Source organism: Octodon degus, unplaced genomic scaffold (assembly GCF_000260255.1).
Source record: "Octodon degus isolate 3935 unplaced genomic scaffold, OctDeg1.0 scaffold00007, whole genome shotgun sequence".
NCBI lineage: Eukaryota > Metazoa > Chordata > Mammalia > Rodentia > Octodontidae > Octodon > Octodon degus.
The window spans coordinates 6,064,215-6,088,290 of record NW_004524583.1 but is presented as its reverse complement, the minus strand read 5'-3'; the positions used below and the strand labels follow the sequence as shown (position 1 = coordinate 6,088,290).

The window sequence follows — 24,076 nt, the reverse complement described above, 5'->3', positions numbered from 1 at the left end:
AATACATCATGGAACTTGTCATATCAAGCACACATATTGTATCTTTTTTTTCTCCTACCACAATGACTAACGCACAGGGTGGGATTGCAGTAAGAGGGTTTGTGATGGCCTCAATCATAAAATGCATGCTGTACACTCAAAGGTTATATAGTCCATGTAATTTAATTTTTTAATATGAAACATTTCCATGTTCTGATGTATGAACCGTGTTCACATTCACTGTAGAAAGGGAGAGTTCATTTCTGCTGCACTTTCAAGTATGCAAGTTAAGAACACACACTCTGAGTGCAAGTACAAGAAAAGGTAAGAAATCTAATAAAGTTACATTTTAACAAAGAATGTCATATACATTATCGCTTTATTTTCCTTGTCTCCATTCAGAATCTTTTGACCATAACCCAGTAGACTTCTGTTCCTAGATATCTGCTGTTATCAGTATTCACTAAAAATCTTTCTCCACCAGTAGATTGGCATGTAAAGGGAAAAATTCTTACAAACACTGATGTTGTGAAAAGCTGGGATACAAAAAGAAGGTAGATTGTACCAAAGCACAGGAGAACTCCTACAGAGCGAACCTCATTGACGTGAGGATTTGAGGCCGTGATTTTTGGTCATTCTAAATGACAGATAGTCCAGGGTGACTGGAGTGATCACAGTGGGATATTTGACCACAGAAAACCAAATAAATAAACTGTGCTATGAATTCTTCACAGTGTTCTACAATTCAGATTTATAATTTATAAATTCTTTATTGCTATTAAAAATGGATGATTTGAAATAATCTTAAGCTACTATATGTAGTAACATATCGCTGAGATGATGGATACAACAATTCCAAGCATTTATAAGTGGACTGCCTCATACCTATGCATATCTCCAGGACATGTTACAACACATGATAATTTATTAGGGAGAAAGCATCTTTTTTAAAAAAAAATCAATTGTATATAAATGCTCCCTGAATCTAAGGTGCTAGCAACTTATGCCTAGTGGAAAATTCATTTTCCACCTTTTTAGTCAGTAATTTTTGAAAGGCATCAATTATAAAACCAAATTTTGGTCAGGAAATTGTTACTGACCACACTTGCAAAAAGAAAATGCAAAGTGAAAAATACTACTTTCTTGCTAGTATAAGCTGCCAATAAATTAGCTGCACATTGTTCATAAGTTGATAGTATTTGGATTGCTTAAAATAGTGTCATTCACAAGGACTAACTGTATTGTCATTTTAGTTAATGTCCAGCAATACCAAAGAGCCAAAGCCAGAGGTATGTCTGTTACATAACCTGGGCCAGATGGCAGCAGAGTAGATAAGGTGTTCAAGTTAAGCAACTAATTACATTTTGGTTTTTTGTCCTCATATTCCTCCTTTTTGGACTGTGGACTTGCACCATTCATTGGCAAACTTGTGGCATCTTCCTTGATTAAAGCTGGATCTGGAGTAATGGTCCTTTTGGTGAATGCTGGCAAGGTTGGAGAAAAGAGAAAAAAAAGCAATGTGAATACAAAACCTGGGCTAAAGATTAATTTTGCAGAAGGTAGTTGATGACTCATACTTCTTTGATCAAGCTTTCTGTCACTAAACTTTGTGGACTAACAGTCCTGTAACATGATCACTTATTATATTTTCAAAAACATATTCACACGATTATAAAAACTTTTTGTTTGATATGAAATTATCTTGAGAGTGGAATATGTGTTTTATCAGAATACAATAATATAAACAGAGAATTCTAGAAGAAAACATCATTAAAAGGCCTTCTTTTTACAGGACTCTTGTTTTTTTATAGCCTCTTATCTACTAAGAGCAGATCTGGAAGGTGGGTCTTCCTGTCACCTCTTCCTACCCTCCTGAGCTGCAGGCCTATCCCCTGGGGATGGCCTGCAATCTCTCCTGATTTCTATTGTTCAACGCCTGAGAATCCCTGACTAGTCTCCATTTGAGAAAATGATATACCTATCCACACGGTTCTCAAATTTTTTTCTTTCCTTTGTAACACTGGTGATTGAATCAAGGCTTCCTTGAGCAACATCCCCCATGATGCTTTGTTGCTTAAGTTCTAAATATATCCTTTTTCCAAGAAACAGTTTCACTAAGTAGTTCAGACTACCCTTGAACCCACTATGTAACTCAATGAACACGAGATCCTCCTGCCTCAGATTTCCAAGTGGTGGAATTAAAGGTGTGCACTATTGTACCTGGCTTCTGGTTCTTTTTGTTTTCTTTTTCTTTCTTTCATTCATTCATTCTTTTTTATTTTTTAACAGCTTCTTGCTAAAACACTGATCTACCCACACTGGGGGCAAGTTTTTACTCTTCTTGCCTCAGAATACCAGTGTGCTGGGATTGCAGGAATGAGCCACCAAGCCACACCTCATGAAAGTCTTCAAATTTTAGTCCTTTCCTTTGTCCCATCAACTTCGTCTGCCAGAGAGTGAGTTCTGAGGCTTCCACCTCCCACCTTCTCCCAAGGTCTTTTGCATCACACTGTCTCTATTCTCATCACCAAGGCCGTGGCCCAGGGCAGCATTTCCACTCTTCTGTGTGTATCTCCTCCTTACTGTCACCTTCCTGCAACCCAGCCTGACAATCTTGTAGAAAATCAACCAGAACATGTCACTCTCCTGACCCTCACACCCTGCAGAGAACTCCACTGAATCTACAATCTGGCTGCTTTCAACTCAATGGCAGCCTCCTCTGAGCTACCCCCAATCACCCATGTATAAGTGGTCCTGATCCAGGTACTTTCATCATTTTACCTGTGTTGCAGCAGTCTCTGAATTATTTACATGCTCACTCACTATCTTTGTTCCATGAGATGAGGTGACAACCTTTTCTGTCTCATTCTCTACTTTTTCCTCCAGAAGCAACACAAAGCTTTGGGAACACTCTCTGAGTAAACAGTGGCTTAATAAATGAATATATTTAAGGGGCTTAAGAATCAAATGCAAACTATCTTGCTGCACCCAGAGTATCTATAGAGCACCTTATAACCACAATCAGAACTCAATTGTTTAGAAATACCTCATGTTTAATTAGTCATTCAGAAAAACCTGAAACATAGTTATGTAAAATGAGCCTAAAGAATGAGAGGGAGGGAAGAAAGAAGAGAGGGGAGAGGGAGGGAGGTATGCAGGGGTGGAGAGAAAGAGGAGGAGGAGGAGGAGGAGGAGGAGGTGGTGGAGGGGAGAGAGCAAGAGCGAGAGAGAGCCAGAGTGAAAGCACAAGAGCTAGAATAAGAGAGAAAACACTTTCACTGAATAAATAATTTGTTAATGGAGAAGAAACAATCAGTATCTTCTATATGTTGAATGCCATAAGTTGTTGGCATTTTATCATACCAGCATGAGGATAACTTAATTAAGTGTCCATTCACAGGCAGGTGGACCTGAAACTAATCTAGGAGTGAGCACAGTATGTTCTTTTTGCTGTACATAAAATTCTTGGATGAAATTTTTCATTCAAGAGCTCTAAATGCCCACTAAAGTATCTCACAGTGAAAATTGCTAACTTTTCTTTTCATAGGAATGTAAATTGAGGTAAAGAAGTTAATTCTTTAAAGCAACTTTCACTGATTTGTTTTTGAATATTAAGTTAAAATAAAATGTATGATTCACTTCTAATTTCTGTAATGATGCTCAGGTAACATTTTTGCCTCATTAGAAAATATAGGTCTTTCTTTTTGGCTTTATATATCTGTGTAGTTTTAGATTTAAAGAAACTTTTCAATTTACACATTCAGAGACACTAATTCCACAGAGGTGAAGCATTTTATTCTCAAAGAATTGGAGATTTCTAGAAGTCCTCAGATTGCTACAGAACTCCTTCATGTCTAGACTGGTTCCAGCCCTAAGAGTGATGCCCTGTCCTGGGGTTGTGTTCCTTTAGTCTAAAAGGAGCTATACATGGAGACTAGTGGTCAGTCAGTACTTATAAAAAGTAAAACTGACAGTTTCAAAAGCTGACCTTATGAGTCTCTTTCACTAAGCCCCCACTGTCTGCAGGCTGAAGGTAATGGAATTCAAGTCTTCTAAAAGAGCCTCCTGACTCACGGCCATAATTTTTAGCCAGGATAAATTTGGTAGTGATCATGCCTTTAAATAATGGATTTCTGTGTTCCTATTTCCAATGGTAATATAAACTCACAATTTATACATTTCATCCTGGCAGAAGGAGTCTACCTTTTCATGAATTGACCTGAACTACACAAAGCTGACATAAATTACTTTTTAAAACAAACTTTCATTAATGCTGGATCATTTTGGAGACCACAAATTTTGCAGTATTTTCCCATTTCCTTTGTTTTTTCCATGGTCAGTGATTCTGTGCTTTAGTTTAGTCACAGGTTGACAGGGTACCTAAGTCAGCAGAATGAATGCCTCTGAGTCTCTAGTGTGGACAACAGGACCTCATCCAACCTGAGGAAATAGGGGCCTGCTCTGTGGGCCCAGAATGATGCCTGACCTACAACTATGGCTCTCTACTTCCTGAGACCTACACAAATCCAAGCAGCTGAAAACTCCAAAACCCAGCTTTCATATTCCATTTGCAAGGCAACAAGAAATGCTGAATGATTGCAAGAACACTGGATGTCACAAAACTTGTTTTACCTAGTAGAACATATCTTCAGAAAATCCCTCTTTAGCTAGCATGTGCATATGCACATCACCAAAGAGTGACACAGAAAAAGAGGACTATCTCAGCTCAGCTCAGCTCTGCTAATCCTACAGTCCCACTTCCCAGAGTCAACCACAATCAACAACCACTCTTTCAGGTTTATTTTCTGTATTTGCTTCATTTAGGTAAAAAGGAAACAAGAAGCTATACTGCTATTTTTTGACTTATCATTTTTAGACATTTTTCAATCCACACCCTTTTCCTTTCCTATCCTCCAACACAGCTAGCTGCATCTCAACTTTTAGTTATGTCAATATTGAGTGTTTATATTTTTATGACTATGTAAGTAAACATGGCTTATACAGACTTAATTGGTATACAGTTTATGAATTGCCACAGTGTGAAAATTCATTTTATTTGCTTTGGCTAGGTGGCTATCTTATTTCTAATAGCTCTATTAGATCTACTATTGAGTCTCTTGTAGCTATTTTCTCCCAAAATGCTCAACTAGCTATCAGATAATCTGCTGGTTCTCTTTGCTTCCAAAAGATTTGCTCAGTGGAATCTCTTTCTTGTTTCACTGTGGAAGCTCTTAAGAACATGAGTATCCACGAGTTACTAGAATAGACTAAAGCAAGGCAACACTGGTGTATATCATGGCAAACTCACTTGGGCTAAAGAGGAAAGTTCCTGAAAGGTCCTAGGTCTGGAGAGGGAACAGTAGGATTAGGAGGAGGACAGAGATCACTTCAAAAAACTAGATGTCAAATAGATGTGATTTCTCAGTAGCAACATTGACCCAGAAGGAAATTCATTTGCAACTTAGAATCTCAGACCAGTCAGACTCAATGTAAATGGAAGAAAGGGAGAAAATGGAGCAGTCTATCTTCAGAAGCCACGGACTTTTATTTTCTTGTCTTTAATGTACTCATACAACAGGAGTGGGAGGAACAAGAAAGATGCAGCACAGGATCTGAGACACTTGGGGATGAGCACACAAGAGGGGAAAGAAAAATCCTGGGGTCGGGCAGGGAATGGGCTGAGGCCACCTGGTCCGGCCGTGCATTGCTTTCTCCCCTCCCATCTCTCATTAATCATGTATTATCTCTCTGAACTGATTTTCTAAATCTCTTTCCTATTGTCCCATTCTTTTCCTTTACTTGCTTGGTGGTTTTCTGAATTTTGTTTTCCACATTTCTAGTTTTTTTGTCACTATATCAGTCATATTCTAAAATTCTTAGACCTCTTACTCTTGTGTCACTTTTCGTAGTATTTTGCTCTTATTTTTAATGGTCTAATATTTTCTTTCATCTCGTCAAGGTGACCTCTACATTTTTCTGTATAATCTATTTTCTGGAGGTTCCAGTTTTGTCTTTTTCTGTCCTGACATTTCATTTGAAATTTGGAGGCTTAAAGGAAGATTAAAGAATGATTTTATAAGCTGAATTTATTTTTGCTAGGAAAATGGAGAAGGATTTTGAATGATCCTAATGTTCCTAACATTTAAAATCCCAGATTATGAAAAATATAAAACTCAAGATTCTTTGGGAAATCAAAAGGAAGAAATTATTTCTAGACATAAGTTTGATTCAATTTGTTGATAATTAATGATGGGGTAGTTGTACTTAAAGTATGAAAAGTATTATTAAAAATATGGGGATGGGAAGAAAATGCTAAAACAAACTTGCTAACAAAAATAGAAAAATGTAATGCTAAATTCATAAATTAGATAATTTTTTAAATTGATTAAGCTAATTTTAAGCTAAATTTTCAGTTATTTTACAATATAAATGGTAACTAGTATTTTCTCATTCAAATCATATTATCTATGATATTTTCTTATTCTTGTATAACTTTATTTCCTTTTGAGCCAGTATATATATGTAGAAATGTATGGCTCCCTGTGACAAAGATATCTCAATTAGAGAAATGACTAAAGCTGGTCACAAATATTAGAGTAGAAAACTGAATACAGTTTTTTTTCATTGCCTACTATAATGAATCTTGATACTTTCCACTCAGTATCTTCTAACCACTTCCTTTTAGATGCCTTTTAGGAAGCTCAGGAAAGTCATAAAAGCAAAATTAAGTAGCAGTAGAACAAGGATGTTCATGTTCATAGCACTGAGCTGTTCATCTTCAAGCTCTTGAATGTCTTAATGGAGGGCATTTTCCAATGTGTTGAGGGTGCTGAGCTCCTACCCTCTTCTGTTTACTAAACAGAACTGGGTAATTTTCTATAATGCCAGAATAAGATATAAATATTTCAGATTGCAAGGTGCTACATCCAACTTGAGACATAATTCACATTGTACAGTCACTGTCATATTAGAATAGCAAAGGGTTTTATGTAGATACAAAAATCACCTGGAAAAATGACTAGGACAGGAAGCATAAAGTACTTAGCTTTTGGCATAAAATGATCCTGATATAATGAAAATCAAACCATTTATCAGACATTGATAAGTACTTATTCAACACATCTATGAATATAAATCAGCAAAGTGAGTTACCAACTTTGAACTTCTTTGTAACTTAATTAGCTACATTACTTTTTAGCAATTTAACTACTTTACATGACAGGATTATCAAATTTAACAAACAACTGTCTAGCCCCTTAGTAAACTGAAGAACTAAACTTTATGGAAATAAATATTTATTAAACAATATTTGAATCCAAATAATTTAGGAAAAAGCAAACTAAACAAGACAATTCATATGGTTATTCATGTAATATGACTGAATTTTAATTAGGTTTTTATGTGTGCTAAGTACTATGTAGCGAATAATGAACAGGGGTGAACAATGATGAACAAAATGGCGTTGCTCCTATCTTTCTTGAGTTTATTCTTCAGGTGAGGAAACAATCACTAAAACAATCAGTTTTACAGTCACTAAAACAATTTTAAAATTATTTTGTTGAGAAAGACTGCAGTGGAAAATTGTAGTGTATAGCTGATTAGACACCACCTTTAGAACGGTCCCATCAGCTGTCTTCTTCATTTTAGTTTAGTACTACATGTGTTGAACCCAATGGTCATATTCCTGTGTGAAGCCGGTACATGTAGGTAACACGTATCAGTAAATTTTTCCACCCTGTACCCCCCAGCCCTTCCCTTGATTCTCTTTCAACCAGTCACAACAGCTAAATTTGGGCAGCGGCCTATATGCCCATCAACAGATTAAATGCTAAAATCACGTGGTACTTACATCCCGTGGAATACTACTTTGCCATAAAGAAAGGTAAACTTAAGTCATTTGGAGGAAAAAGGATGCATCTCGAGGCCCTAAAGTTAAGTACTAAGCAAAGTACCAGACGCAAAGCTTACATGTCACCCAGTTTCTCGTATGAGAAACCTACAGGAAAAATAAAGAGCAAAATAAAGAACAGATAATAGGAAATAGGAGGACCATATTCCTGCTTCCTTTAAAGACATCCATACATGCTGCACTTGAGGATAAGGCACGGGCTGGAAGAGGTGTGGAGGGGACACGGGGCAGCCAGTGGCATCCCGGCCCACGCACCTGGCCCTTGTCAATGTTCCTGACACTTTATCAGCGTTCCCAAGGGTTCACAGAATGCAGTCCTGCATGCCCTAGTATCCTCGTTCTTTGTACAAGGTTTCATCCAGGTATATGAACACATTTTTCTTTTATTGATAACTTGAATTTTTAAAAAATTAAATAACTTCCTTTTCCCACTCATCCACAGTTATTAGGAATTTCCAGGTAAAACCTTGGCTTAATCAACATTTTTACCTTCAGTGATATAAGTTTTCCTTAGAAATACAAAAAACAAAAAAGGGCATTTAATATATTTTTTTTCAACAATCAGGTAATATTACAAAACTACTTAGGTGGGGATTAGCTTTATGATTCACAATGAAAATATTCTTAAACTTATAATACAAATATTACTATTGTGTATTAGCCTTAATTTTTTTCTATGAATTACATTTCCTTACACCCAATTTAAGAACTGGTATGAGACTTTATTACTTACAGGTCAAGTGTGAAAATCGTGGACTAGACAGGAAGCGACTGTGGTCCTGCCAGGAGGATGAGTGATCTAACCCACGAGTGTGAGAACCTTCAGTGAAGGCTCTGTCATCCTAAAAGGGACAGTATGCATTTTAGTTCAATAGTTTCAAAATATAAAAACCAAGACTAACTGAAATGTATTAATGTTGAACCTGAACCTAATAGGCAAGCTACGTTATATTTGCACAACTTTGAGTTACAATCCTTTTAAAATACGTGCATGTTAGAGAAAATATATATAATTTTTAAAAAGGAAAGAACAAAGAGGACAGCAATCTATAATACTAAAACCAAGCTTAAAATACCTGTTATTTTGGTCTTCTAAATACATACTGTTTCTAATGTCATATCAACTATTGCTATACTCCTTCTAAAGCAAATATTTATTTGCAAAAAAGAAAAAAGAGGGTGATAAAAGAAAACTAGAGACAAGGAAAAATGTCATAGGATTGTCCTGCTACAATGTTGTATATGGTTCAATTTCTAAATTTCTGTGTAAAACTGTGTAAATGTTTTTAACATTCTACAGGGATTTAAATTTTAGAATATCCATGGTAGTTGGAAAATAGCAATTCCAATTTATGACTAAGGTGTTTGATATTCAGACAGATAGTGATGTTAAGTATAACTGCCTCTGTTACAGGGTAATAATATCATTAAGCTTCTGGATATTTAACAACTAAAGTTTGCAGATCAAAAATTAGAGAGATGGGCTAAAAGTATAGCCAATATTTTGGCCCAGCCCTCCAAGGTCAGTGAGGGCTCAGGACATAAGAGAACCTCTGCTGTGACATCCTGTAACTCAGTGGTGTCCCAAATTTTCTGATCAAGGAGATAAGAGGGGCACAGAGGAAAGTGATCAACAATGTACAGTGTGCCTAAGGAGAGTCACCTAGAGAGAAAAAATTCTCTCAGGCTTTCACAGACAGCAAATTGGTCAAGCAATGGCCATGACTCATCCAGATGGCTGACACTGACAAAAGATCCACAAGGTGCTGTACATGGTTTCAGGCTAAATCCTGAGGGGATTTGACTGACTTTGTCAGATAGCAAAAGTTACATTTTTAGTTATCCAGGTCTTGTTTTAACTTGGTCTTAACCATCCAGTAGAAAAGTGTAACTACAAGGTATGAAAAATAAAGCTGTATTAATATGCTGAGCTGTAAAAGGCTCAAGTTAACAACTTCTGACAATTGCCTGATGTGCTGATAACTCACTGCTATTATGGGCTATTGGGCTATATTGGGTTATTTTGTTGAATTCAAGTACCTGCAATCTTTGGACTGGCATCAAGTAAGAAAAAGTCCTTTAAAGACATCTCCAAATAAAGCTTCTCTAACTGCAATGGAACACACATATCACACAAAACAAATAACGAAGACACGAAGCTAGGAAATTGATCAAATGTGCATAGGTGGGAGTAGATCTCAGTGCCTAAAGCAAACTAGCTACCTCAGTCCTGAGATAAACATCCTGTCTGGTTAAAGGCAGCTATTAGTCACTTGGAAATCTTTCATCACATGTTACTAACTTTGCAAAAGTATAAATAAAATACTGTTTTTGTTGTGGAAAAATATATATGTATATACAAAGTAGATTGATACACAGCTACTTTCTCTTAGTTCATTGAGAAGAAAGGTTTGTACTAATATTGTTTATATAAAATATGTCTACATCTTATCCTCTGAAAAACTGCTATGAAGACAATAATATGCAATGTATTAATTATTATAACTGTCCTACTAACCTATTTTGAAACTCATTGCTTTTTTATCTTTTTTCTCATTAAAATGAATAAAAATAAAAATAAAAAAGAAAGAAATCACTCACTGTAATGGCAGCATGACATTTCTTTCCAGTCTTCTTCCTCTCTGAATAGAATTTATAAATGTGTTCTCAAAACTATGTTCCTTACATTTGTATTAAAATAGCTTAGAAATAATTATGAATTCCTAATGTTCAGCATAAGTGTTATCCATAATACTATCCAGTAGATGCACTATTCTTTACCTAGCCATTTTTTTTTGGGGGGGAGGGGAATTTAAGTTATTTCCAGTATTTTACTACTATAAAAAACAATGCGAGAAATATCTTTTAAATATATAACCCTTTCCATATTTAGATCTATTCCTTATGACAAACTCTTACCTGGAAATAGTGAGTCAATAAAAAGAAACTGATGTTTTTAAATATATTTAGCTAGGTAGCTTTCTATAATAATTCTATTTATCTTCTGACCCAGTCAACAAATATTTGATACACAAACAAAAGAGTATATAAAATATCTCCCTCTTTACATATTACATGAAGGCTTCTTTCTCCCCAAGTCTCATATGAGGATTATAATTTTAAATAATATTACTAATTAATAGGTTAAAATAGCTAAGTTAAGAAATAATAAAATTGCACTCTTTTCCCACTCTTTTCTATACTTATTCACTATACTTTTTTCTGTTCATTCATCTAAAATAATTTACTGGGTACCTTTTATGTGCTGAGCAAAGAATAAACAAGTCCTCAGGATAGTTAAATTTTTCAGGATGATATAGGAGAAAAGTGTTACACAAAAACACTACACCAAACATGGTATTATTAAAAGCTATCATAACTGCTATAAGAATAGTAAATAAAGAGAAGAACCAAGTTTAGATGAGAGGTCCAAGAAGATTCCCCAGAAAAAACATATTTATGGTAATATTTGAATACTGAGTGTAAACCAATGAATTAACCTGGGGACAACTTATGGGTGGTGGGTGGGGAAATGGAAGATGAGGTGGGGAAGCAGGGGACGATGTCGCAGCATTATGAAAACTGAGACAGGAATATGTGCTGCATTCAAAAACTGGAGGAGAAGCCTGGGGAGATAGCTCAATGACATAAGCACCTGCCTGGCAAGTAAAAGGTCCTGAGTTCGATCCCTGGTTTAAAAAAAAAAAAAAAAACTAGAGGAGAGCCACAGGGCTTAGGTATCCTGAGCCTGGAAGCTGTGATTAGGTGAGGTGAGCCAAGGTCATGTTGAGGATTTCAGACTTTATTTTTTTTAAAGACAATCAGAAGGCAAGCAATGGCTTTGAAAATGATAAGCTCTGATTTACACTGTTCAGTGAGAGTATTTAGGTAGGATTAAAGTTGACAAGAACAACTATGAGGTTTGAAGAGAAGGAGGGATCAAGAATGTTGTCAAAGATTGTACATGAATAACAATGAGTTGGGTGGGACAAAAGATTTCTCAGAATGTAGCCCCACATACAGTAAGACAGTATGTAATATGACAATCTGACGAGTTTGCTGTCATTCTCTGTACCAAGTTCCAACTCTATTTTTTAATGCATTATACATAACTGTAAACAGTGGTTAGAAATAAAAAGGCCAACTTACTCTGAGCAAAAGCATATACATATAATCCTTACATAGCTTGAGATCTTAACCCTCATACACCAAAAGAGAGTTTAAGTCTACTTCAGATGACGACACCAAAGTTTTTAACCAATTTTCTAGTTATACCCTATGATGGTAATTTCAATATAACCTGGGAGCTATTTACTATAGGATTTCTACGAAGGAAAGGATACTCATTGTGTTTTGAATTTATCCCAGAAACTGTTTAAGAATGAATGGACAGGACAAAGTTTAGCTATTAACTGTGACTCAGATGTGAAATATTAAATGCTTGGGTAGAACATGACAATGCATAAATGGAAAGGAGGTTAGTCTTGTTAGGGTTGTGTCTAGGTGCACCCCCAAAGCCTCATGCAGACATGGGAGCAGGCTTTTTGGCGGTGGCGGAATCTAGAGCTCCTGATTGATTCATGGTCCAATGCTGGGATTATGGGTGTTGGGATTAAGGGAGTGAGTGCTACCCCAGTGCAGAGCAGGTAGTTTACAAAGAATGTAAGGGACAAAGTAGACATGTCCTCTCTCCTCTCTCCCTTGTTTTTGTTGGCTTCTGCCACTATAAACTGCTGTCCCGCTGCCATTTGCCACTTTGCTTCTACCCAGCAGATTAAGGACTGAAACCTTTACAAATTGTGAGGTAAGTTAAATCTTTCCTCCTTTAACCTTGATATTTTGTCTGAAAAATGAGAGAAAAGACAAATCTCAACCAGTGCTAGATACTTCACTGAATCATGATTTAGCTTTGTAGCATGAAAAATAAAAATGTGATGATTAAAGGAGAAAAGAAACATGTTTTGCTCCATGACCCTTAAACTGAGAGCAATAGTGAACAGCAAGAGTAGAGATGTAGATTTGTCCACCAAGCTAAAACAGGAAGTATAAAGATACGCTCAAAATGTGCCTGCCAGATGAAGGACGAAAAGATACTGAAATACTATTTGCTCTTCACAAAAAATGACTTTAGATTTTAAAATAAAATCAACTGCAATCAAAACACAGGTCATATCATGCGTTTTTAATATAGAAAAAAGAGCAATTGATATTTTTAGTGATATAACCAGCTTTCTGGTATATGATCATTAAAATACGGTACTGGCACACTGTAGTACTAGCAAAGCTGGAAAATACAGGAACACATCAATTAGTTAAATGGTCTAACAAATTAAGTGTATCTCATCAAACTAACTTCAGGTACATTTCCATTTCTTATTTATACTTTTCTTTTTACATTGAGATCATCATTTGTTGACAGCCTCTTTCCCTCTCCTTCCCTCTTCCTCTGTGCAATGGGCAAAAGAACCCGGGACCTGGCCCCACCACGCATGCGCTACACCCTCAGTCCTGCCTACGGGAGAACCTGCTTTGCAATCAGCATCGTCACGGTTATTCTACATCAGCTTACTATATTAACCCATTTTTATAAATTCAAGGTTGATTTCAGCTTTTCAACATAAAGTAAGCAACTTACACACATCTTGGTACAACTTATGTATTTACTTATTTATTGTGTGTTCTTAGAAGTCTAATTAGTGGATGACATATTGTAAGGTTGTTTATATTCATCTAAAACATGAAGCTTATAAGTACAGTTGTTCATAATACCCTCTAATTATCCTTTAATGTCATTAGCAGTTCTAGCAATGTCCTTCTTTCAACCCTGAGATAGGTAATTTGTGTTATGTGGGGGTTTTTTTCTTGTTAGTCTGGCTACAAGTGCTTAAATTTCATGGATTTTTTTTCTCCTAAGGGACTCAGTTTTTGCTATTTATGTGTTTTTTATTTCATTGATTTCTGTTCTTTACCTTTGCCTTACTCTCATACACTTTGGACTTAATATGCCCTTTGTTTTCTATTTCTTGCGAGGGAAGGTTGGATTATTGGCCTTCCTTCTTTTGCAGAACACCCATTTAATAGTGCAATTTTTCTACAAGCACTTTTTAGTGGAGCTCACAAAATTTGATAGGGATCTTTATTTTCATACAGTTTGGATATCTTCCTTGACTCATCCTTGGATTACAAAAGGCTATGTTGTTTAATTTGTAAATATTCAGGAATTTCCCAGATATCTTCATTATTGATTTCTACTTTCATTCCACTGTGGATCAACAATGTATCTTACATAATTTCATTAATCTTAAATACACTGAAATGTGTTTTAGCAGAGTATAGTCTATCTTGGAGAATAGTCAATGTGTACTCAATAAATAATGCATAATTACCTGTCGTTGGGCTTCTTTATGTATGTTAGATAGGTCTAGAGAGTGAAAGGTTTAAGTTTTGCTCTGTTTCCACTGATGTTCTACCTTACTCAAAAAGGAATTCTGAAATTTCCAAATATAATAATGAATTTGCCTATTGTCTTTACAGTCATACTTGTTTTGTTTCATACATTTTAATGCTGTAATAACAGGTGAGTGGGTGTACGTGTAAGAATCTCATTCCTTCCCTTGTAATGGTTGATTTATTCATCATTCAACCACTCAGTTTTTTCATATATGAAAAATGAAGAAATGTAACAATAATATCTGACTTCAAACATTTTATATCTTGATATAAGAACTTAGAATTTTCCCATCATTTTGAAAAAAAAACCGCAAAATTAACAGTAAAAGAAAAACATCTCCTAATCCCTTTGAAGAATCAGTATACTGGTTCATTTAAAAAGTACTTTCATATCTCCAATTCTGTACTGATATTTGATCTATAGAATTTCTATATATGTAAATTTTGTAAGTTGATCATAAAATGTTTAATTCCTACGTATTGTTGATCAAATATGTATTAAAGAAAATGTTTATGTGCTGAAAAGATTCACTGGAGTTTTTTTGGTTCATTGCAATTTTGATAAGCTCAGCTTTGGCCTTATTTCCCTAACCAATTCAAATATCTTTAGCACAAGCATCTATTTTTATACAGTCTGAAGTATCAACAAGCAAGGTAGCCAGAATTCTTTGTAAAAATTTTATTGGATGAAGGGACCTGTATTTCCTAATATTTTCCCTGGGTTTCTTCCACCTCTCTTTCATAATCTACACTGTAATTGGCTTCTTAAAAGCTGTTCCAACTTGACTAAATTTCTTTGCTAAACTGATATCTAGTGATTAATATTTAATGATCCCACAAAGCATTTTTCTCTTAGGAATACTGCATGTTCAGTTTATAAGATAAATGATACATTTAATTTTTGAATTTTAATTCATCCAACCTTTTCCCTAGAGCAAAAGGAAAAAAGCACATATGCATTTCTGAATCTGCAGTAGAAATGTTTTCCTGGATCTGTCTCTCATCAATGTACCATCTCCTTTTCTGTTTCACTCTAAATTCTCAATGTCCCATAGTGGTTAAGAAAGGGTAACATTTTCCTCAGCACATTTCATTCCTATTTGAAAGTTCAGTCTCACAAGATGGCTTATTTAAAGCTTGCCTTTCCTATCTCAGTCTATATGCCTGCTACTTCAGGTTTCCACCTCTGTGAGATGAGGCTCCGATTACTTGCATCTATTCATCCTTCCCTTTACCCATCGCAGCCCCACCTGCTTTAAGGAACTCAGCAAAGATCAAATACGAACGATCATTTCCCGACTAAAGAAATTATATGGTGGAAGTTGAGGCACTGGAAACTGCTAAACTCTTAGGGTTTTTTTACCCATATAAAAAAGGTAAAGTGCCAGACCAGATCACCTCCAAATCCTCTCACAATTAACAATGCATCACTTTGATTCAGTATTTTTATCATTCTAATCAATCTGGACAAAACATGAAAAATTGGTGTATCTATTGTTACCATAGGAAATCCAAACTGATTCAGCAATACTATAAACCCAAAATATTTGTCCATCAAAATAATAGATTCCGGGGGCCAGTGAGATAGCTCAGCAGTTTAAAGTGCCTGCTTAGGCAAGCTTAGGCAGGCACAGGGTACCATGGTGTAATGGCTGGCACAACATGCTGCACCAGCCCTGCCCTCAGGGCGGGCTGAGCTGGCAAGAAAGAATAAAAGGAATAGGAAAAAAATAATGGATTCTTGAAAATACTTTGCTACATCAGCCATTTGAAGCTATTTGTGTGTATCTCATAGTACAACAAATTTATCCCTACTTTATTGTATAAAATTTTGTAATCCTAGAAAATCAGTAGTGAAATCAGGTGTGGTGCCTTATTTCCACAATCCAGGCACTTGGGAAGGATGCTGAGGGGGGAGGATCACAGCAAGTTCAAGACCAGCCTGGGCTACTTAGCGACACTGTCTCAGAGAAACCCAAGATGTTTTAATGATGCTGGTCTCATTATAATCATAACTTATTCTTTTAAAATAAATATTTTAACGATGATTTTTTGGGTGAACACATTTTAACATGTCTGTTAAAAACTAATAAATTAAAGCAGTATTTCTTATATTTGCAGTAATAAGAACTTTGATTTTTATGCTTTAAAATGGCCTCTACAGGTGGGTTTCTCACAGTCCTTCCTGTTTGAATGTCCTTTTTGAGAAAATTACTCAGTGACTTGTGTAAGGAACTGGGTTTGATACACTGGGGCTCTAGTGTGCTTAGCAGTTAATATTTTCAATTAAGTACTTACAGAAATTCCTGAATAATCACTTTTCTTTCTTTTTTTTCTTTACCAGGGATTGAACTCAGGACCCTGAGCTTGCTAGGCAAGCACCTTATTCTACTGAGCTATCTTCCCGGCCCAAGGGAGTATTTAATAGCTTTCTTGTATTTATTTTATTTATTTACTTATTTTGGTGGAACTGGGGATTGAACTCAGGCCCTACTGAGCCATCTTCCCGGCCCCTTAAAGTTGCAATGGATTTTTTTTTTGGGGGGGGGCGTGGGGCTGGCTCATGAGGCCTTAAGGGCAGGTCTGGTAAGGCCTGAGGACCTGGGGATCTAACCACAGTATCCTGCGCCTGACTGCTTTTCTTAAGCAGGCACTTAAACAGCTGAGCTAATGCACAGCCCCCCTAATCACTTTTGATGTATTATTATTTTCACATTTCATAAAAATGAAAAAAGAAATCTCTCAATGTAATTGGTGAGCTTTTGTCTACCTATTCTTTGTTTTCCTGCCTCAGCCTCCTAAATATTAGGACCACAGCCATGCACAAAAACTTTCAGCCTTGTCTAACTTTTAAAATATAAAATAAAATCAACCAGTGAAACATTTTGGCAGCATGATAGTTTTGACCACTTTAAAACAATAAGAATATATTTATATTTCACCGTGATTTGATTGTCTACAAAGTTTTAGAAGTATTATGTTATTAAATTTTTGTTAGAATTCTAGAAAGGCTGACACTAGAAAAATATTTTTAAAATGTTTTTGATATCAATTTAATATGTATTGTATTTAACATGTATTTCTGGAGTCCAACACAAGACTGACACTATGGTCTCTCAAATGGTATAGCATCCCAAAAGATAGGATTTCAGGGTGCATTCACTCATATACATACAGTACTATTTTCTTCTTTGAAAATTTTACCTTGCACTCTTTATATAAGAGAAGTCTAAGGAATTAGTTTATATAAAGGGAAGCACAGAAATGTATTTGCCCAGCAGTTTACATAAAATTGCCTATCAAACCATGGGGAAGAGTAGCTATAAATGAGATAATTGGGGGATTGTAGCGTTAAAGCATCTCCAAATTTCCCCATGGTTGCTGTATTTCCTAAGAAGTATCTGTAAAATCACACAAATAATATACTAGTGACATACTTTAACAGTCATTAAAATAAACACATTTATGCATCACCTACAGTCTTGAGTTGTACCAGGAGTTTTACACAGTGTGCCTTAGAAATTACAGTTATAGAAGACTTCAGTCAGAAATAGCTGACTCTAGAAAGAAAGTGCTGATGGCTATTAGTTGCTGCGAGCAAGGCAGAAGCAAATCACAGAGATGCAGTGAGGGAGAAATGTCTTCCAGAAGCAAAATATGTATTGATATCACATTCATGTTTACATCAAACATATATGACACAGGGCTTTGGCTGCTGAAGGCCACTGTCATCACTTGCTAGCCTACCTCATCTTACGGTGTGCAGCATCTGTGTCTTTAAAAAGCTGTTCCATATCAACTTTTGTGCTGGAAGTTAAAAATTGGAATTTTCCTCACGGGGGAGTAAGAATGGGAAAAGAAAGAGGTCTTCTGTGATTTTTACCAAAAACTCCCAATGTTAATTAAAACCATATATTTAGTATGTGTAAAGGTAACAAAATAGGGATGTTATTTGGACAAAATTGTACTCCTCTGTGAATTCAGATTAGCAATGCTGTGTAACTGGCTGACTTTTGGACATTCTGTTCTATTTGAAACAGCTGGGACAGCAAGGAAGGCTGTATGTCCTTCAGAAACTCAATTAGGCCGGATGGAAAAGAGGCCATGAAATGTTTCTTTAGTCTGCAGAGAGTCAGTGAAAATGTGTTAGATGCAGCTTGGAACTGAATTCTAACTATAAACCCTTAGATCAGGCTTTGTTCAATTAGCCTGGTCAGCTTAGTGTAATATATTACTGCATCTGTATATTACATTATGTTCTTATAATTGCGCATGTTCTCACTACTCAGAATCTCAACAGGTTTATAGAAATCTGATCACTGTTGTCCTGGTGATTGCCTGGGAATAAACAGCAGGTCAGCTCTACACTTGGACTGAATGAGAACTCGACTTGTTCCCCTCCTGTTAAGCTTCCTCCCCACTGCTGACGTGTGCCCAGATGCATCACCGCTTTCCTACAGCAGCAACAACAGCACAAGCTGGTTGCCAACAGGGCTCTGCTACTTCAACAGTTACTTGTCTGTCGACAGCAATACCGTCAGTTTTACAAGGGAAATGCTAATAAAAGTCCTTTGCCAAACTAAGATGTGGTGAAAACTTTTCCCTTTCCCTTGTCGTCACAAGTCTCCATCCAAAGAACGCCCTAAGCATCTTCCTCTCCTCTAATACCAATGAAGTTTAGAGGAGCCACTTTTATTCCACCTACACGGTTCTCTGCACTACCAGTGTTTGTATAAAAGCTGTAAACTCCCAAGGTCTAAAAAGATTTCCCTTATTATACTTTTCTCTTGAATCCCTAGCATGGTGCTTTTTTTTTTTTTTTTTTTTTGGCAGAACCAGGGATTGAACTTAGGCCCTTGCGCTTGCCATGGAAGTGCTTATTCCACTGATCCATCTCCCCAGTCCCCATGGTGCTTTTTCTACTAGAATTTCTTTATCAGTATTTAACTGTTAAGTAAAGAAAAGAAAGTACTTCATATAGCATGTAAAACAACGAATATTATTCTCATTATTCTCTCTCTTCCTAGACCAAAGGCTAACACATATTTCTAAAAAAGGGCCTGATAGTAAAACTTTCGACTCTATGAGCCATACAATTTCCTGTGTACTACTCAATCCTATAGTGAAGTTGTATCCAAAGGAAGCCACAGACAGCATGTGAAGGAGTATGACTATAGTCTAATAAAGTTTCATTTACAAAAATGCAGTTGGCAGGTAAGGCTCAGGCTATGGGCAGTTTGCTGACCTCTGTTGTACAACAACTGTACAAGAATTATCCTTTAGAATAAAGATGATATGACAACTATCCCTCCTTGAAGGCCATGCTCTCTGCATCCTTATATACCTGTCCTCCACCTCCCTACTCAACAGCTAGTGTAGAGTTTTGGATTAGGATACTGAAATATGCTTAGTTATTGAAAATGAATTCTACAGTAACTGATTTCCTGGCCACACATACAGCTTTAAGCAGAACCACTGAATTGAAGTCCTGGTAATATATCATTTTTAGAACTCTGTGGTAGAAAATGTAGGAGCACTTTATAAACTGATGAAACGATGTCTTAAGGAACTGATGCTATACTAAATATGTAGCTTCTCTCTGTGCAGCTCTAATTTCTCTTTTTGTAGTATGTCTTAGCATCTCAATGATTAAACTGAGACAGTTAATAATTATCCACAGGGTCAAGAAATGATTAACCTTTTATAACCCATCTAACCATAAGCTTCTTTAGAAGCCACTTTGCCTCTGAGTCTCTTTTAATAATTTAATTTCATTAAAAAATCGCCAAAAAAATTGGTATCTACAACTAATAGAAAACGTGGTTCCACATATCCACTCCAATGACTACAAAATATACGATAGTCCCATGAGTTTTGGGTTGGGTTAGTTACTGTAGCAAGTTAAGCAGTCATCAATGAATATGAAAAAGGTGTAAAATGCTTTGGTAATATCACTGTGGAACAATGCCCTTATAAAGCATGTTTTATGTCCCTTCCTACCCTTGTACTATCTATTTGCTAAGCTTTGAGACTTGCTTCTCACTTTGCCAAGTGTTGGCCTCTCTTACAAGCCAGCTCTGATTTTGTGTTCAGCTGCAAATGTGATTTTTGAAAAGAACTTCAATGAGTTTACTTGCTGAAAATGTTAAACATTCATAGCCTTGCCACTTTCTGTTGTGGAAACGGCAGTGATTTACAGCCATTTGGGCCCACTAGACAGCACCGACTCACCTAATACTAATATAGCTGCACTGGGAAATAACATGTCAATGTTTCACTTGCATCTAGACCTCTGTTAAACTAAGAGGTATGTGTTGTGTTTCCGTACTTCTGGAGAAAACTAACTACTACACATTGAAATATAATCTTACATTTGTGATTTCTTGAAAGTTTAGGGCTAGGAGGGCTTAATGTAAACTGTGATACTACACCAGTTAAGTACAAAGTTTACAAAGTCCATAACCTTACTTTCTTCACTAGTAAATGAAGAAACATACTGATTCCAACATGGCAGGCCTGCTGTGAGGATGAAATGTGACAGCATACATCAGGCACTTAACACCCACAAAAGGGCGATTTCATGCAGCTTGTTCTAATACATGCTCAATAATTAGCTCTTGTTGCCTAAACTTCATTTTTCTGCTGAATTATAAATCTTTGCTTATGCATAAGGGACCTGATAGGAATGCTGGAGGACAACATAGAGAACTTAAGCACTGCCACATGAGACAACAAGCTTCCTTCTACAGTCAATAATAATATTATATCTACAGTCAATAATGCTTATGTGTAAAAACAAAAGTAGAAAGAAACAAAGTCATAAAAAGGCATTTTCTTGAGAAAGCTGTCAATAATGTCACATAATTTAATTTCTGTTTGGGATGGAGGATATGTTATGTTGATTACAAGCATGCTAAGGAAGCCTTATGTCTTTATATCCACTGAGTATTCTATTATATTCCTGGGAGGGATGAGTCATGGAAATAATTTATTTGGCTATAATTTTTGGATACATACAGTGTAATGAATACTAATAAATATTAAAGTTTATAAAGAAAGAATATTTTGTTTTTGGGGGAGAACTGTCTTTGAGTGAACATCTGAATACAGATGGAGTCTCTGTAGGTCAATGTTTTGGACAAGAGCCAGTGTTGTCCTTCAGGAGATATCCACCAAAATCAGGAGACATTTTTGGATGTCATCACTTGGAATGTCACTACTAAAATATAGTGGGTAAACTAGGGATGCTGCTAAACATGCCATAATGGATAACAAAGCCTCTAAAACAAATTACTGGCATGAAATGTGAAGCTACTGAGGTTGAGAAACTGTTTTAGGCTAGAACTGTTAAAAGCTAAATGGGTTTATCATCACCCGCAGATGAATACTGGGCAGGCCAAGGGAATGAGATACGCTTCGTCAATATGGTCAAATTTTCCCATTATATTGGTTCCCTGTATACACATCATAAACTAATGTACAGCATGGTTTTCACACAACCAGGAGAAAATGATTGAAAATGCTAAGACTATGGTTTACCAAATACTGTGTGTTATTTGACCTTTAGGGGACTTCAGTGCCAACAGTAGCTGGATGTAAACATAGAGGAAACTCACTTCAAGATTTTCACCACTGAAGTGACCAGAAGTTTTCTGGCTCAAGACATCTGGAGCAGCATTGATTCCCAAAGACAACACAGAGTGTAACAGTGGCACAGACTTACAGCTTAGTTCCCACACCAAAACTGATAAGCATAATCTTTAAGGAAAATGTTTCTTTCACAAGGTCCTTACATAAACACTGCAAGGGCTTAGAGGGTCTAGGCTTAAATATGGATAATGCTGCAAAACTAAAAATGTAGAAAGAATATTACCTTCAAGCTTTGGATTCTGTACCTGGTGTCATCTTGGCACTGCTTCAGAGAATCTCTGTGAACTCTGTATTTACAGCATCTCCCATCAATTCTTTCAGATGAATAGCGGGAATCCTGGGAAAAACAAATAAAAAGAGTCTAACCTGGTAGATGAAAGAAAAATCAGCGCTTGCAGTTGGTGTAGAAAATACAGACATGCAGATAACAAATGATTGTGGTCATTTAGAAATATATATATATAGTAGAAAACAAGCCACAAAGAAAAAAAGAAATTGATCACTGTATCCGGGAACATAAAATGGGGCCCCTCCTGGCTAGCTATGTTTTCTTTACAGCTATTCCCAGGGCCATTCTGAAATGGTGGGCATTCATTAGCTGAAAGGAAAAAGGTTTGACTGACAATTAGTCATCTGAACATGGTCATTAACGACATAATTTTGGATATTGAATATTGTGTTTTGAAACAGCACTTGGCATCAAAGATTCTCCTTACTACTTTTAAAACTAAAGCTCTTCTATGCCACTTAGTCATAACATTCTGTTTTTAAACTTAATGTCATACTCACTCATTTTTAAATGGAAGGATATCTCATTTGCCTTCACAAGCACAAAAAAATTCAGGAAATAAAGTAAGAAACTAAAAATTTTCAAGGCCACTTGTTTTTCCCTTTCAATTTTTGGAGGAAGAAGAAACAGCACAGAATCAGGATAGCCACTTATTTAGGTATTACTTTCATGATCTACGGAGAAATTAGGAAGAAAAATAAGAGGGCAACTGATTTTGGTAAGAAAAACCACCTGTGGCATATAGTTCTTCAAATAGTTTAAACCCACTGAATGGTCAACCAGGATGAGAGTAAGAACTCCAAAGTTCTTACTTTTACATGAAAAAAATGAAACTGATGGAAGTTATGAACGATCTGTCGAGAGCTAGGCAATCTGTGATAGGTTGGGCGTTGCAACCCAGTGTTATGCCTTTGCCATCTTACCAAATGTGTTACGTATGGGAGATGAGCACTCGCAGGTGGCAATGAAAGAAGAATGAGAAGAGTGACAAGAACTTAGGGCTCTGCCCACTTGTTCACAGCCTGCTAATTTTTATAAGGTTTTAGAGTTTTGAAAAATAAATCTATCTCTATTAATCTAAAGGTTTTTTAGATTTTCACCTAATGCTATGTCTATTTGTTTTCATGAAAGTGCTTTAAGCGAATGGGTTTTAAAAGGTGGTAGGGAGGGGTTGGTGAGATGGCTCAGTGGTCTAAAGCACCTACTTAGAACAAGCTTAGCAAAGCACAGGGACCGCAGTTCAATCCCCCAGCACCACATGCCAGACAGCCCCGCCCCCTGGTGGGCTGAGCTGGCCACACACACACACACACACACACAAATAAATAAATAAATTTAAAAAAAATAAAAGGTGGCAGGGAAATTAGAAAGAATTTGATCCATTTCCATCTAATTTATATACCTTAAGCTTCATTTTACTCTTTTGCAAAACAGAGAACACAATCCACATAGGGTATCTCTGAAGATTACAAAGCCTGTAATGTATTTAGCTACTGTTTGCTGCATAGTATGTATACATTTGCTAATTCACCTCTTTCCCTTTTCAAGTTGAAGCTTTCATTTTTAAATGCTAGAAAGTACAGTTCTGAATTTTGAATAAAAAAATCCTTACAATTTCACTGCAAAGGCATTTCCATCTCAGTTTCTTTCTTCTATCTGCATGAACTGTAGATAATTTATGTTTTCAACATTTGTGTAAACAGACTTGTAGATAATTAAGTACTTGATGACTACTTAGGATTAAAATAATGGGGGCTGGTGAGATGGCTCAGTGGTCTAAAGCACCTACTTAAAACAAG

The 24,076-nt window shown here is 36.2% G+C and overlaps 1 protein-coding gene across 1 annotated transcript in view; it reads right to left on the bottom strand.

Moving 5' to 3' along the window:
- Positions 1-190: 190 nt before the first annotated feature.
- The window catches only part of LOC111813322 (centrosomal protein of 128 kDa-like), a 77,968-nt gene continuing 54,082 nt past the window's right edge, over positions 191-24,076 (bottom strand). The window contains exons 4-6 of the mRNA XM_023703893.1: positions 22,212-22,325; positions 8,622-8,730; positions 191-1,463 (exon numbers count right to left, since the gene is read on the bottom strand). Coding sequence (XP_023559661.1) covers positions 1,333-1,463; positions 8,622-8,730; positions 22,212-22,325 — 354 coding nt within the window. The 3' untranslated portion in view covers positions 191-1,332. The remainder of the gene's footprint in view (positions 1,464-8,621; positions 8,731-22,211; positions 22,326-24,076) is intronic.